At 44.0% G+C, this 16,268-nt stretch overlaps 1 protein-coding gene across 2 annotated transcripts in view; it reads left to right on the forward strand.

The window, feature by feature from the left end:
- The first annotated feature begins 480 nt into the window (after nt 1-480).
- Nucleotides 481-16,268, forward strand: part of MPPED2 (metallophosphoesterase domain containing 2) — a 181,777-nt gene continuing 165,989 nt past the window's right edge. The window contains exons 1-3 of one of the 2 annotated variants that reach the window (XM_060157737.1): nt 481-784; nt 3,737-3,820; nt 6,241-6,490. In XM_060157737.1, coding sequence (XP_060013720.1) covers nt 6,363-6,490 — 128 coding nt within the window. In that variant the 5' untranslated portion in view covers nt 481-784; nt 3,737-3,820; nt 6,241-6,362. Of the gene's footprint in view, nt 785-3,736; nt 3,821-6,240; nt 6,491-16,268 lie in introns of those variants that run through there. The other variant, XM_060157738.1, reaches the window with a different exon arrangement.

Below are 16,268 nucleotides of genomic sequence, written 5' to 3' on the forward strand. Positions count from 1 at the left end.
CAGCGCAGGGCCCGAGCCGCTCCCCTTGCCCCCGAGGCAAGCTCTGCGCCCTGGAGCTGTGCCAGGACTGCAGACAGCGCCTGGCAGGTCGGTGGGTGGGGGGCCTGGGGCCTGGGTGTTCCCTTTGCAGAAGACGCCCATTTGGAGGGAAAACTCCCTTTATTTTCCTGGGGCTCCGTAGCCCCCCTCCCCGGTCCCCTATCATTTTTACGCTGATCGCACTCCTGATGATGAACTTGCAGCTCAGCTTCCTGCCGCCTGCTTGACCCGGGAGCACCAGCAGGCTGCCGGCCTCGCCCTCAGCTCCCTCCTCCTCTTGCAACCCCGGGGCCTCAGGGCGCCAGTGGGGGTTCGAGTGGGCCGGGGCAGCAGGAGGGGCGCGCGGGGGCGCGGGGTCCCGCCGGGGAGCGCGCACAGAGCGGCGCCTCGGCCGCCCTGCTTCCTGGAGCTGTGCTCCTTTGACCCCAGTGGCAGTCCCTGTCACTGCACCGCTCTCGCTCCCTCCGGCTCGCCGCGCCCTCGCTCCCTCTCTTCGCCCCCTCGCTCGCTCTCTCCCCAGATCGAGGCTGCTCCCGTCCTTTCTCCCCCGCGCCTCCCTCTCGTGCCGCGCCCCCCGGCCCCCAGCCCCAGCCCGCGGCGGGACCTCTGGGGTCGAAGGTTCTGGCCCGCCCGCGCCCCTCGCCGCCCCCGCGCGCCTCCCGCCGGCTCCTGCTGCTTCGCGATGGATCGCCTGCTCGCCGGGCGCTGAAGGCATCCCCAGGACCCGGAGCGCAGCCCGGGAAAGGTAATCCGCCCCGGGAAGGGAGGCGGAGGGCGGGGGAGGGGGAGGAGGCGGCCGGGCGCCCGGTGCCGCGCGCGAGAGGAAGGGAAAAAAATGCACACACAAAGCGGAGCCCGGGTGCGAGGTGCCTTGTCAGCGGCGCGTGCGAGGGGCTCGGAGGCTGCGGACCGCGGCTGCCCCGGTGCCCCTGACATTCTCACAAGCCGGCGCTTCCCCGGCAATTCGGAACCCGAGGAGAGCTTATTTTCAACCCCCGAGCGAAAGCGAATTCTTTTTTAGGAGCTGTCTCCCTCCCACTCCCCATCTTGACCCTCTGCCCTTCTCCACCCCCACCCCCCCCAGTCCTCGGCCCTCGACCTCCCGGGGTCCTCACCTCGCGGCTCCCTCCTCCGCCGGGATTTCTTAGGAGGGAAGGAGGGGGTGTCGGCGAGGGGCGGCGGCGAAAGCCCGGCAGCGGGGATGGGGGTGGGGACGAGGGCTCGGCGAGCTGTTTACTAGAAAGTCCCGGGGTTATGTGTTCGAGCCGCCCCGGCCTAGGCCCGGGTGCATTGTGTTGGCCCGAGCCCCGGGCGCCCGCGGCGGCCCGAGCGAGGTGCGGTGGCCAGGAAGGCGCCGCGCAGCTTTGTGCTCGGGCTGCGCTCCGCGGCCGCCCCCGGGCCGCCCGCGTGCGCGCCGCTCTCGCGCGGGGCTGTTTCTCACTCTCTCCCGGCGCCCCAACCTCGCTCTCCCCCGCCGCCTCCGGTCTCCACGATCGTAGCCTGCCGATCGAGCAGGCGGCCCGGGCTGGGCTGCGGGGGACGAGCAGCGAGAAAAAGTAACCGTTGCCGCCCGATTTCTTCCCTTGAGAGGCAGGAGTTTCTATGCTATTTACATGTAACAGGGTTATCTTTGTAAAGCCTTTGAATTACAAGGTTTGCGGCCTAGGAGGTAGAGGGGGCATTTTCCTGGAGGTTGGGGAGGGGATTAGAATCTACCAGCAAGGAAGGAAATTAAGGATGCTCCAGTGGGGTAGATTTATTACCACATTCCCCCCCAACACACCCCAAATTAAGTGCAAATGCGGGTCATGAAAAATGTGTAATTGACTTGAGATGCTGCAAACAAACACAAACAGGTCATGGTGGAAAAAACAAACAAAACTTTAAGTGCAAGAAAAGATTTCCAAAGGGGGGGGAATCCGTGGCCTCCACACCCCCTTCCAACGCTCGCTGGCTCCCTCCCTTTCTTTCTCTGCCGCTCCAGGGAAGCAGCCCCGCAGCTCCGGGGCAGAGAGCAGGGAGGCGGTGGCGGCTCCGGGCGCGGGCTCCGCTCTGAGGGTTCGGGGATGCCAACGCGCCCTGGAGGCTGACGTCGGGGGCGTGGGGCTGTGATGCTCGAGCGAGGATGGTGCGGTGTCAGAGCCATTGGCCGCCGGTGGTCATCAATCAATTCGGGGCTGGGGGAAAGGTAGAGAAAGAAAGGCGCCCAACGGAGCCTGGGGCCGCGAGCGCCAGCGCCAACAGTGCCAGAAGCGGCGGCCTCAGCGGAGGCGACGGCGGTGGCAACGGGGGACTGAGCGAGTAAGGCGAGCTGGTGCTCCAGGAAGGAAGGGGGAGCTGTAGTCCGGACAAGCCGGCCGTGAGCCGGGAGGGCAGGGCGCGCGCGAGTGTGTCAGTGTGTGTGTGTGTGTGTGTGTGTGTGTGTGTGTGTAGTTGCTGACCACCCCCAACTGCCCACCCTAGATTTAAAACAAACACACCAATCCAAAGTAGAGAATTCCGCGCCCCCCGCCCCACCATATATAGGCTCTACGCGTTGCCAGAGGCGCGGGAGAAAAGTCCTGCCCTTTCTTTCCGAAAGAATGTGCCAGCCGGGTGTCCGCAGTGCTGGAGACAAGTTCAGGTGTAAGTGCGTCGGGAGGGAGGGCGCTCTGTGGACAGAGGCACGTGGAACTTTGTGCATCCGTCTAAACACCTTGCTGGAGAAGCCGCCCGGAAGGCTTCTGGGCATCGCTCCGGAATACAGGGATGAGTAACTGGAGATGGGCATGAAAGAGTAAGGGCGTGAGTTGAGAAAGCACTCGATCTGTGCTGCAGAGGGAGGAGAAAGCGAAATTTGGCGGAGTCGGAGCAGGCGAGTCCCGAAGTCTGGCCAGGCTGTCGGGCGGTCTTCTTAGGGGTAGTGAATAAAATGAGCATCCTTGTTTAAACGAGGAAATCACGGGCTCCTTTCTCATAGGCTGTGCCGTGCGGTGCTCGGGCAGAGAGGTCATGAGTTGTTGCTTTGAAAACTCTTGGTAAATTGGACTTCTGGTGTCTAGGAGGTGGAGACAGTTATTTAATTCCTCAGCTTTTAATCCCTTCATTGCCAGCAGACTTTAAAAGCGTTTTCCACTAGATTCCTGAAAAAGAACATTCCAAGTTGCACAGCTTAAGGCACAGGATAAGTGATTGCTGTCTAGGAAATGCAAAATGTGCTCACATGTTTTTTTTTTTTAAAGAGAAAATCAAAGTAGCACCAGCATGAATGTTTGGCAGTGTCACATTTTTCTTTAGGATTCCTGGCATTTAGTACTGGGTTCCTTTGTTTTATAGAGCAAATGTATTGAAGTATAAAAATGGAAATTTTAAAAAAGAATACTGGTCTCTGTAAATATTATACATGAAGTAATGTAAGTGTGATGAGGATGAGATGCTCCAAAAAATGATTATTTGGAAGGTTTTACTGACTAAGTATGTGAAGCAAGGTGATGCAGGTTCTTGGTAGTTTTAGGTGGTGTATCATTCTGTCTTGTTTCAAGCTTTTTCCAGATTTCTCAGGTTAGAGGAGGGAGTTTACCAAAAAAAACCAGAAAACAAAAAGGCCTTTCCCATGTATTGGTGTTTCCTATTCTTGGGATATGATCATCTTGTGATGTGAGTGGGGGTGAACATAGCATTTTTAAAAAATAAGCTTTTTCTTGATTTGTCTATAAAGGTTCCTGTGAAAGTTTTGAAGCTCTCTGCCTCAGTCTGACATTTTCTTCAAAGGACTCCAGTTTAAAGAAGATAGACACTGCAGGTGCACTGTTTCGATAAAACATTTGAAAGAGAACATGGTAAAGATGAATTCAAATGAGGTGCCAGCCACCCATTTAGCCTTTCCGAGTAACAGGGGCCTGTGCTTGCTGAAGAGGCACAGATCTCACTTGATAGAAAAGGCAAAATCCCATGTTGACTTTAGGGTACAGTGGACCATATAGGAGTGCAAACTGATCACCTTCTAAGTTCCATCTTTTCTGGGCTTCAAACGGGAGGGTCTGATGCTAACTACTGTAAGTCATTGCCTAGATGTTTACATAACAGGAATGTATCTTTCATTTGTAGGCCATTTTGCTTAGTTTAATTAGCGAGTTTACTCCAGAAACATTTAAACTGTTTCTGGCACCCGGTGCAGAGATTGTTACTGAGAGGTCACAATGGTCTAGACATGAATTTTGCTTCTCTTGCTTCTTGATGTTCTGTATTTCACACAATAGACATTGATGGCAGGAACATAAGAATTCTCATGTAATTTTTACACCACTCTCTAATTTATGCAAACACTAAGTTCTTGCAGTCTGAAAATGTGTATTTTTTCCCCTCTGTGCTTTGATGGCTAACATTCTTTTTAATGACAGTCATTTCTATAACAGGAAGATGTTTTCATTTGTTTTTACTTTTCAGCGTGGTGCAATTATGCAGTTTTGCGCTTCAGTCGTGTCTCTCTGTACTTTGTGTCTCAAAAGAGAATTACAGTACTTAGAACAGGACTGCAATTTGAAGCAGGTGTTGTGTTTTACTGTTATGCAAAATAACAGTAAAATATAATTGTGGGGGAAATTAAGGAAACAGCTGCAAACTTGGTATGAAAACTGCTACATTATGATTTGTAAGCAGTTCTTATAGATATCTTACATCAGAGGAGTGGGGAAAGATTTTAATTTGTTAATCCTACTGGCCTGGTTGTCTGTCAGCTAGCGCTTAGAGGACTCATACCTCCCATGAAGTCAGGAAGAAGAAAGAGAACCCTAAGTGACACTTTGTTTAAAATGCCAGAGCATGAGGGATTCATTTCTTGGCGGTGCTGTTGTGCATTAGGAATGCAGGCAAGGTGGGTGTTATTTAGCTTGCTTTGCTCATATGAAGAAGGCAATGATTTGAGTAGAATGCTGTGGAATTTCTTAGCCCAGCTAACATATGGAGGACTACACAAGCCCCGGGTTGTAAAATAATAAAATAAATGGCCTATGGCAGGCCATCTGCCTTTTGCTTGGTATTTAAGGTGTTTCATGCCAAATTTAAATCTAATCCTATTATTCTAAATATTTTTATTTGAGATAGCAGCTAAGATTCCCAGAGCTTAATGGTGCACATGGTGAAAATATTCTAATGTGGAGCACTTAAAGTAAGAAGGCGGGTTACCTAAGGGTTATCCAGGGAGTGTGCTGCCCGCTTCTTTACAATTTCACTGATCAGTTGCAGCAGCAACCAAGCAGGGGTGTGCTCTGCTCAGTCTTTGCACACTTGGTATAAAAATAAGCATCCTCATTTCCGAACCCAGTGCAGCAAATAATATATTGACATTTATACAAAGAATCAAAAAGAACAGAAACATTTTTTAAAGGATGAAACCAGCTACTGAGAATTATGCAGCACCAAGCAGGAGTGAAGCGGTAGCTTCAATGGCCACCCTCCTTTACCTCTCCTTCTGGGCTCCAAGAGGGGCGGTAATGAGCGCATCCAAAATGGTGGTCCAAGCCTGCATGTATTTGACTTTCCTCTGAGTAACTGGAGGGTTTAAAGAAATTATATTACATTTAGCAAGAAGGATTTGCCTTCCATAAAGTTCTTGGCCAGAGTGGAATCCATATATATATATACCAAGATTTGAGCACCTATGTGTGTTGGGAGCCACTGTGAAAGAAAAAATTATATGTGATGTGTGTATATATTATGCGTGTATTACAGTTACAAACAGGTATCTGTTATGAGCACAGCATTTTAAATTTACATTTGGCATTGTGTTTTCTGGCTGTGCTAAGCACCGGGATTTCAAATTATTCTGTGACACCAACTTTGTACAGACCAAACATTCCAATTAGCAGGGAAGGTTTGGAAGATTCGCCACTTCGAGCACAAACCATTTATAGTTAGACACCATGGCAACTGTGGATGTGCCCCTTCCGTAATTCACGTTAAGTGCCATAATGATGATTAAAGAGGAAATCTTAGTTTGAACACCATTGAAATGGTTTGCTAGCAGCCAGCTTTATCATTCGGAGTGTCATGTCCATTCTGAAGTACATGCTGGGTGGAGAATTGGGAAAGGTTTTATCCATGAGGCAACCACACAGATTAAGATTTTTCCTGAACCAATCTCATGTCTAGGTGTCCCATCTGACATCGCTTAGAACATCCTCTTTTTCTTTGTTCTCATTTTTTTTCATTTGTTTTTTTCAGAAACACACAGCAGTATTGATGAGTAGACCCTTGGGTTCAGAGATTGGGCTGAAACGCACCATGCCTGCTTCCATCCTTTGCTCCGGAAAGTTGTGAATTGCTCATGCCTATAGGGAGGAAGGATGGCACATGGGATTCCTTCTCAAGGCAAGGTTACCATAACGGTGGATGAGTACAGCTCCAACCCCACCCAGGCATTCACGCACTACAACATCAACCAGAGCAGATTCCAGCCGCCACATGTACATATGTAAGTATCACTCATGAACTTAAAAAAATTAGCCATCAGGAAACTAGAAATAAAATAAGAAATTCACTGATGACTTCTGCCCAGGAGAATAAAAGGTGTATGATTCCCCAAACAGATGGGTATCTATGGTTCCAAGTACAACTCAGAGGAATCCTCCACGTTGGTGTAACGCTGAACGTTTCCAGAGTATGTACTTTCAACTACAATTTGGCATGAGATCTTCAGAGCCTCTGAGGGTTGCCCTCATCTTGTGTATAACAACAGAGAGGTTAAGGTATTTGCCTAATGTCACACAGTGAATTTTGGCAGAGTCTCCTGACCCCTAATTCAGTTTGCTTTATGTTATACTGCTTGCCTCCATGATGAAATATCTTTAAAATTTCTGTAGTTTCCCCTCCAACACACACCTCACCCCCCCACCCCTTTACATTCAGCTGGGAAACAGGCCTAATTGGGACTAATTGTCCAGCCACTGCTAAATCCATCGTCTTGCCTGTTGCTCGTAGAACGTGTGCTGCATGCTGCAGGACTCAAACAATATGGGGAACAAAGGATTAAGGGACAGTGGAACAGTTGGTTCCAGGAATTGTACTTTCCCCTCACTCCCTAATACTCTTTAAGTCATGTCTCAGTTTAAACTGTTTCAGGAGCAAAGTGTGGGAGAAATCCAGAGGCAAAGATTTTGCAGCACCTGGATGCACACCAGCTTTTTTTCCGTTCCTCTGCTGCAGGATGTGCTGGGCTTTCAGCAGAAGGGGCAAAAGGTCACCATCTCCCTTGTTTATTCAAGGCCTGGTGCTCATTCTCTATTAGACTCTTCCAATGTCTAACATGAGTCTTTCACAGTAGGCCTAAACCCCTTTGCAAACCATTATATAGTCAAGAGAGAAAAGAGGTTAGGGCTCTGTTGAATGTTTTTGCCATTGCTGGCAAAATTGAACTCGGGGCACGTCCAAGTCACAAGCTCTTTTTTAAGTAATTGTTTTATTTGAGCATTTTAAAAAAAACAGTAGGTCTCCCCCCAACCCAACACGCACACACATGCGCACACACACACTCTCAACCCCCCCCCCCCCAATTTAGAAACACTAACCAAACAAAAAGATCCTTCTCTTGACTGCCTGGGTAGTATAGTAAATACTGGGATGTTACTTCGCAAGTATGCAAATAGAGCTACTCAATTATCTATGATGGGAATTCTGCAAAAAAAAAAAAAAAAAAAGGAGAAGAAAAAGAAAAATCCTTGCAAATGGTTAATGCTAAACTATTTCTAAGATTCTTCTACTTTCTTTAAATCAGAATATATTCATGATAATGAAGGATTCCTAACATGGTTTTAAGGAGAGGTTTTTAAGGGGAATAAGATTTTTCTTTGTTAAAATGGCTTTTCTGAAAAATAACTGTGTTCATTTCAAATATTCCTTTTATTCTTCTGCTTCTGATAATTTCTTTTTCTTCAAATATGTTATAGAATGTGTGCAAGCTGGGCTTAGGATTCCTTTAGCTCTGCTTTGCTGGTGTGACGTTTTGTATTAGAGAATCACAAAGCACTTTGTGGATTCTGTTTCCTCCCAGGCAAAAGAAAGTATATTTTGCCCCAGATTCCTTGGAAAATGACTGATAGGGAATCTTAGCTTATTCTTCGCTTGTTTGTAGCCCTAAGATTCCACTGGTGAACTGTGAATGCTCAGAGATATTTTAAAGATCATGTAACTTTAGGACAGATGTGCTTAGATCTAGCCATGAAAAGTTCGAAGGATCAAATTATAGCTTTTATGAAAACAAGGCTTGAAAAATGGAGTTTGCGGTGGCAGCCTAGACAGCTGTGTAGCCCTTTTACCAGACTTCCTTCCTAGAAGTAGAGGATTCTTCCACGGTCAACTCCAGCTGGCCTTTTCACCTTCATCACCCACTAAGGGCTTCCCACCTGAACCCTTTGTTCCAGCCACGCATGTTGACTCTACCACCTGAGCACCCCGTGAGCCCTTTCCATCTCAATGCTTTTACTGTTTCTCCCAGCTGAGACACTCTTACACTCTGCTGAGAGCCAGTTCAGGCCCCTCTATGTCTAGGAAACCTCTTCTATCTCACCCAATCCAAAATGACTGTGCTTACCTACCCCCCTACCAACACGATGTCCCTCGTCATTTGGTATTTACTTCAAACCAGACCTCTCTCCCACCCGCCCTCTCTCTCAACTATGTCATTCATTTCTTAAAGGCAGGGATTGAGCAGGTAACAGGTGCTTAGAAATGCTAATTGATTGCTTGCTTGATTGATCCATTGATTTGATTGTGAATTGAGATGAGAAATTGTGATTGAGATTTGGAAATTTTCATTGGGATCCTTCTGTCCTGTCTTAATATTTTGAGTGTTTGTATGAACGTGTGTGCATGTTATCAAGATGCTGGCCGACCTTTTCCTTGGCCTTTCTTTTCCGCGCTTGGTGCCCTGGCATGGTGACCGGCCCATGCTGGGCATTCAGCTTAGTTAAATGGGATCATGTTATATTTTAAAAGATTGCCTTGAGTCTAAATAGAAACTTAAGTTGGCTGGAAAATACCTATAAAATGTTTAGTCTAAAATGTCTTAAGTTTTTCTAAAATTTTTAACATGTTATGGTAGAGCTTTACTCCTCTCCACAAAGATATTGTCTTTTCCACTTGAATAGTTGCTCATTTATTTTGCATGGGTTTCTTAAAATATTTGCTTTCCTTTGGCACTTAACAACTGAGGTCTATGAAGACCCATGACAGATCACCTGGATTGGAGTTACAATGCTGGGTCCTTAAATGATCTGTTATTTTCTTTCATGAAACCTAGTTGAGGTTTTCTTACCTTAGTTAAGGAATAGCTCACTTCCCATTTAATTCAGTTTGTCTCACCTCAGCTTTGTGACCCATCTTGGGCAATTTACCTCTTTTCTCCCGGCCTCAGTAAATGTAAACATTTGTACCAAATGATAGCTATGGATCTTTTTAGCTCTGACATACTAAGATTAAGATTGCAGTTAAGACATTTATTTGCAAGGTGTTGCTGTGGAGGGAACACAGATGCATAAGACCCGGTTCCCATCTTTAGAAGCTCATCACTGATTCAGAGCTGTTGTTTCCACTGGCTTTAAGGGTTTACTCCATGGTCTTGGTTTGGCTCCACCTGTGAGTTCTGACCAGGTTGCTACCAAGCTTTCTAAGAGTCACTAGCCTATACATCTCTGCCTGTGACGTAGGGAGGATTTTTTTTTAAAAGAAAGCCATCCGATATGACCTTGGAAAAGAAAATTAAAGCGCAGTTGGAGTTGACAGGGCAGACTTGAACCCAGAATTCATGAGCCCCTCTTATCCAGACTCTTGAACATACTGATAGATGTGATAGTTGAAAACCAACAATTAACAGGGCTTCATTTTTCTACAACCCTGTCATCTTCCCCAGCAGAATGTTATTTAGTATTTTTAATGATGAAAATTATTTAGTATTTTTAATGATAGTGGGAGGAGGTGCTCAAGGAGCCAGTGTAGGTCTGAAAACACCATCAAGATTTGGTATGTTTTAGATTATCTGAGGCCTAATAAAATGCTGTAAGACATCTTTAGTAGGGTACCCAACCATCTCCGTTTTTGCATCGAAAGTCCCACATTCCGGGAGACCCCTCAGTTCCCTGCAAACCAGGATGGTTGGCTACCCTACTGAGGTTAATTCCTCAACTTTTTCTTTAAGGTTTGGTTGCTAGGAAGCTCAAATCAAATTTATTTTCAGTTTTAGCTACGTCCTTGTCTACGGCTTTAGTTGTCAACACCCCTGGAACCTTACTTAGCTCTTGTTCTTTTATACTTATTTTGAGGAGGCAGTGTAGTGTCATGGTCGGAGTCTCCAGTGGAATCAGATTGTTGGATTTAAAACCTGGTTGCACCACTTACTAGCTGTGTAACCAACCATGGACAAAGGTATTAACTTCTCTGGGTTTTTTTTCCCCATCTCTAAAGTGTGGATGATAAAAGTAGTGCCTATCTCCAAAGGTTGCTGTGAAGGTTAAAAACTTGTAAAGTTTTTAGAGGAGTACATACTCTGTACTCAGTAAATGTTAGCTCTTCGCATTAATGATTGTTTTATTGATTCTGCACCTTTTTATTCTAAGCTGTCTCAGTCCGTTTTGAAAATCACTGGAGTATAAATAAATGAATAAATAAGAAAATCACTAGTAAGTTTGTCCTGTCTTCCTCCAGGACTCATTACTAGCAAACTTGGCTGGGTGGGAGTTTTGGCTGTCAGGGTTGGAAGGTGCCCTGACTTCTTTTTTTAAAATTTTTTGTTTCTAAATTTTTTATTGAAGTATAGTTAACTTACAAAATTGTATTCGTTTCAGGTGTACAAAATAGTAATTCTGTATTTTTATAGGTTATACTCCATATAAAGTGATTATAAAATATTGGCTGTATTCCCAGTGTTGTACATTACATTCTTGTAGCTTATCTATTTTATACCTATTAGTTCGTACCTCTTAATCACCCTCACTTATTTTGCCCCCGCTCCACCTCTTACCAATCTAGCAACCACCAGTCTGTTCTCTGTGTCTGTGAGTCTGTTTCCGTTTTGTTATATTTGTTCATTTGTTTTATTTTTTAGATGCCACATGTAAGTGAAAACATATAGTATTTGTCTTTCTCTGTCTGTGCCTTGGCTTCTTATTGCCTGTCAAGGAGTGTCTCACCTGCCTTCAGTTACTCCATGGGATTGACAGTCCCAAGGGGGCAAGGAATCCCAAGAGCTGAGTGCCGCCTGGTTGTTCTCTGCAGAATCACAGTGGCCTTCATTCACTTGTGCTCGTCTCAGGCCCTTGTACCCCCATCAGTCAGTGTCTTAGGCTCTCTGCCTATGGCTGTGGTTACAACAGAAGCATCAAGAGTTAACCATAATTAACTAGGACTGAGTACAAAGGGCACAGCTTGAGCTGGGGAATGAGGACAGTATTCACATGGCAGCTGAGAATGTGGTCTGAAATCAGAGATCTGTATCCACATGCTGATCCCACCAGTTACTGGCTTGGCTAGGTGATGGACAGAATTATTGAACTTCAGTCTTCTCATCTATAAAATGGGTTTGACGAGTCTCTAAAACGGTTGTAAACAATATATGAGATTATGTATATGACATAGTGCCCAGAAGATAGCACTTGATAAATAGATGCTGTGTTAATATTTATGGTCTTGTGCATTAGCTGGTGAGCATGAAATAAGTGTTAACATCTTTTTGTTTGAACTGCTTGCATAAAACTTGACAAGACCAACTTGTTCTTGTTGCTTTGTTGTGTTTTACAGCATCTGTCAGTGTTTGCTTGGGTATTGCTAATCCGAAATGATCTGAAGCTTTTAGGGTATCTGGGTGATCTTTCCATGCCAAATTGTTACAGGATTTTGTTTGTCTGATCTGAAGTTTCATTCTTGCATGGTAGGAAGTAAATGTTTATTTCAGGTCTGAATTAGGTATCCTTAGATGCAGGAAGAAAGTTACAGAAGAGTGCTATAGAATGATGCCATTTGGTTAAAAAAAAATCTCAAAATGTGTAGAAAGATAAATACCAACATTACTGGTGATCATGTAGGGAATAAATTTGCAAACAAATCTGGGAGAGGGAGTGATGGGTAAAGATCTTACGCTTTTTATTTTATATACTTTTGGATAATTTAAATTATTTTTATAAGAACTATGTAATACTTTTATGATAATAAAACTTTTTTTAAAGAGTGATAAAAATGTGATTTGTCTACAGTCCCTTCTGCTTTGTTAGCAAGGTTTGCATTAAAGGCTCACTCTAATGTAAATCTACTTTCTTTGAGCACTGCTTCCTTGGGAGGTACCTTCTTCTGTTTTATGTTATAATCAAGGTATATAGACCAAAGGCTGTTCATTGGTTCAGTATAATTCAGCTTGGTCATGTGTGGAAAGATGTGAGGCCAAGGATGCTGGCTACTTCTTAGTCCTATAACTGGAGGGAAATTTCTTTAAGAAGTACCTTCAAATTCATTTTTGAAAGCCAGCAGAGTACATAGTATCAGTAAACAGATAGCTTGCTATAGTGGATGACTTGACAGTGTTTCAGGGAACCTGGATTCTGGTCCCGTCTTGGTCACTAATTAGGTTTGTGATTCCGAGCAAGTTGAGCCTCTTTGAATTTCAAGTTCCTCACCAGCCATTGGGCTCCATGCCCTTTAGCTTCATTCCTTCCTACTCTGGCAGTCTAGGGTTTCTCCTTTTCTTCTCTTTTCTTTAGTCTGTTTGAAATTAAGAACACAAATCCCTCATCATTAGTGATATTCTGTAGGGAAAGATTATAATAGTGAGATATCATGGGGATGCTTTGGAGGGGGAAGACCAATGACCTCTTCCTCACACAGAGGAAGAGTATCAATGAATGGGTGAATGTCTGGGGCTCTGTAACATTGCACATTACTAACAAGGTAGAAATTCATCCTTTGTCGCAGAGCTGGGCTGCATTCACTGTGCAAAAAAAAAAAAAAAAAATTCGAAACGTTTTTCTCTTGGTAAGCCGCTTTCTCCTTCTCATTACAAATTTATCACTGGCCTGAACATTAGCATGGCCATAATTTCTGTTAATGTTTTCAATCTGAAATTCGTCTTGGAGATGGCTGAATGGCCCTTTTGGTTTGTGCTCATATATAAACACGGGGTATTTTTCTTTTTAAAAATAAGCTCTTTTTCCTATATGCTCCCTGAGGGCACTGTCTCGTGGTCCGTGGCAGTTAGACTTCATTTTAGAACTGACTTATTTCCTATTCCGTCGATTTCTTTGTTTGAATTCTGGCTTTAAAAAGGCAACCTAAAATTAGATATATTTTTTTGTCCATATGGATTTGTTCTTAGAAACTTAGCTGTATGTTACATAACTGGGTAGTTTTGTTTGTTTGTTTGTTTTTGGTTACTTGACTCTCTGGGAGGGTAAAGAATTTTGACAAATAAAGTAGATTCTTTCTACTGTGGTATGCCTGGATTTCAAATCCTGAGACAGTTATCTACATTTGCAGAGAGAAACATTCATACGGAAAGTGTGGCCAGTTCCTATCCTGAAACTAGGAACTCGCTGCTCACCTCTCCTTAGGTATTAAATTTATCTCCTGCTCTAAGTACAGTTTTTTAAAAAATTTCTTTTAGGGAGACATTTTGATAAAAAGAGACAAAATGACAAGACTAGCTAAACAGGAAGTATTATAATAGGGAGTCTGTCTTTGAAACATGCTTAATTTTAATTCTGAGATTTAGAGCCAATGAAGATGTAGATTTTAAGACATAAAAACAAAGCTAATGCCACTAGATCTGCCACATTTTGTGTAACAAACTCTAGGTAGTTCTGAACTATTTCCAAAAAGGAGAAAAAGCTCACCGAGTCTGGGAAGATCTATCCACCATCAGCTTGTTTTTCTTCTTTTTCAGTATTTCCTTAGCTCTCTCCTTCCCACGTCTCTTCCCCTTTTAGACTTTCCTAGCATCCAGGAAATTGGATGTTTCAGTAGCTATCCTGGCATGATTAGGCTATTATTTCAATATTAGTACAGACAAAACTACCACACTTTTCCAGACCGCCGTGTTAGTCTGCCTCTTTTTTTTTAATGTAAAGAGTACACTTAGAGGCTTTGTCTGTGTAGAAACACTAACTCTGCAAAGAGGAAACTCTGTTGAATTTATTGGCCTTTGCAGTATTTGGGTCTGCATAGTTTTCTTCTGTTTTGCTTTGAAGATTTTTTTTTCTTCAGTTTCTGTCCCTTTAGAAGGGTAAAATATATGCAAATAAGAAAATGCGTTGTTGCAGGCTTTTCATTTTTTTTTCCTTTACCACAAATCAAGAATATAAGCCCCTCTAGTTGGTTTAAATTTTTGTATGGCTTTATATTACATAGCAAAACTCTTGACACTAGTCGAGAAAAAAAAAAAAAACAGGAAAAGAAACACTAGTACCATTTAATAAAGCAAACAAGTAAATTTTCAGTACTTGATATTATTGCGCCTTAAAATTCCAGATGAGAATTAAACCCTTCTTGAAGTTCATTTGTCGGTAGTGGCTTCGTTAAAAGATTACAGGGCACTACACCATAACATGAACTCTACTCAAATCCATTTATTTCTTTGGTAGACAGTCTCTGAAACCTTCCAGCTCAAAGGTTTGACAATTCTTGGATTGGAAAAATATCTTTTCCCACCTTTTGGTGGGCTATTTCGGCATTGCTGCTGATTGGCTAAGAAAAGTGGCTTACTTGTAGTATTTAGTTTTAGGTATTTGGGCCACAGACCAAGTTTCAAACCGTTTACGTATTGTACGCTTCGTTTAAAATGTGTTTTGCAAAAAAAAAAAAAAAAAATGTGTTTTGCACAAAGACTTAAAACTGAAATCAAGAAAAAAAGTGAAATCTCCCACCAGCTAAGCAACCTCAGCATGTTTCTCTAATTTCCTGAGTTAGCCTTTTGCTATGACATAGACATTCTACCAGCTCTATTTTGGTCCTGAGTTTTGGAAAATTTTTCCCCCTTTTGTTTCATTTTGCTTTGCCTTAAGACTTCAGAGATAACCACAGAAGCCTGTCAGACTGCATTAGGCATTTTTAAAAAAAAATCACAAGTATCATACCCATTGCTCTTGGTTTTGCCTTATATTTAATATATTCCATTTTTTTTAAAAGTACCAACTTTTACATGTTTGTCCTGCTTGGGTGGGCAGCAGATATAATGTGGAGGTACATGTTTTATGGAGAAGAGGGAAGATAGTGGTATATGTGAAGGAGAGAGAAAAGACGAGAGGGAGGGCCTAGCAGATATATCCTGTTAGTTCATAACTCTTTCTTGCAGTTATGATGTCCCTGGCCTTGGGCTTGACTTTAACACCAGGAACGTGTCAGCATCCCTAAACATCCGTCAGCAGGAAGATAAGACAGATTTCACCTTGGCTTTGTGGGGTATGCATGCCAACTCTACATACCAATGGATCCAGCATTTGAAAGGATCAGAATAGCAATTTTTGATACATTGACCTGTTTTGATCCCTGAGAAGGAACACTTTGGTAGGCCTTTTTAGGTAACTCAGAAGTTGAGGTTTGCATTTCAATATATTAAAAAAAGTCCATTTGAGAAATAGTGAACTATGAATTGGCTTTTGAGAAATGTAAAAGTATCTGAAACTTCAATTGCCCGAGGTCTGCCATCTGTTAGTATCTAGGAGACTTACCATGCGTTGTGCTCAGATTCTGACTTTTACAGGTTAACTTGTTTTCACTTTGTTCCTGACCTTCACATTTTGGGCACAGCTGGATGCACTGAAACCTATTTTGACTCCACCAACTTAGAGAAAAGAAGAATGAGGAGGAGGGAGTCTTTGGGAAGAATAGACAGACTAGGAAGGAGGTGTTAACTCCTAAAGGATATTAATTCCGAATTCTTCCATAATGCAGTTCAAAGAAGGATCTGTTTTCCCCCATGTGAAATATAAAGGCATAGGTAGGTGTCCTTTTCCTTACAGAAGAGTGAGTCCACTACCACCCCCTTGCCCACTGACACGCTTGAGAATTCAGAAGGGAAATAATAACCCCGCGGGAGGTGGTTGGCCCCATGTCGTGCCCCTTGGTGGCGGATGGCCGGCCTGTTTTGCATCTCTCCATCTCGACCCCTCCACCACGTTAACGGCAGCCGGCACGCTCCACTGTTTATCTTGGAATTGGATACCATCATCTTGGCAACCAAACTGGGACCTTTCCTGCTCAGATTGTTTGTCATTTGT

This window comes from Lagenorhynchus albirostris, chromosome 9 (genome assembly GCF_949774975.1).
Source record: "Lagenorhynchus albirostris chromosome 9, mLagAlb1.1, whole genome shotgun sequence".
NCBI lineage: Eukaryota > Metazoa > Chordata > Mammalia > Artiodactyla > Delphinidae > Lagenorhynchus > Lagenorhynchus albirostris.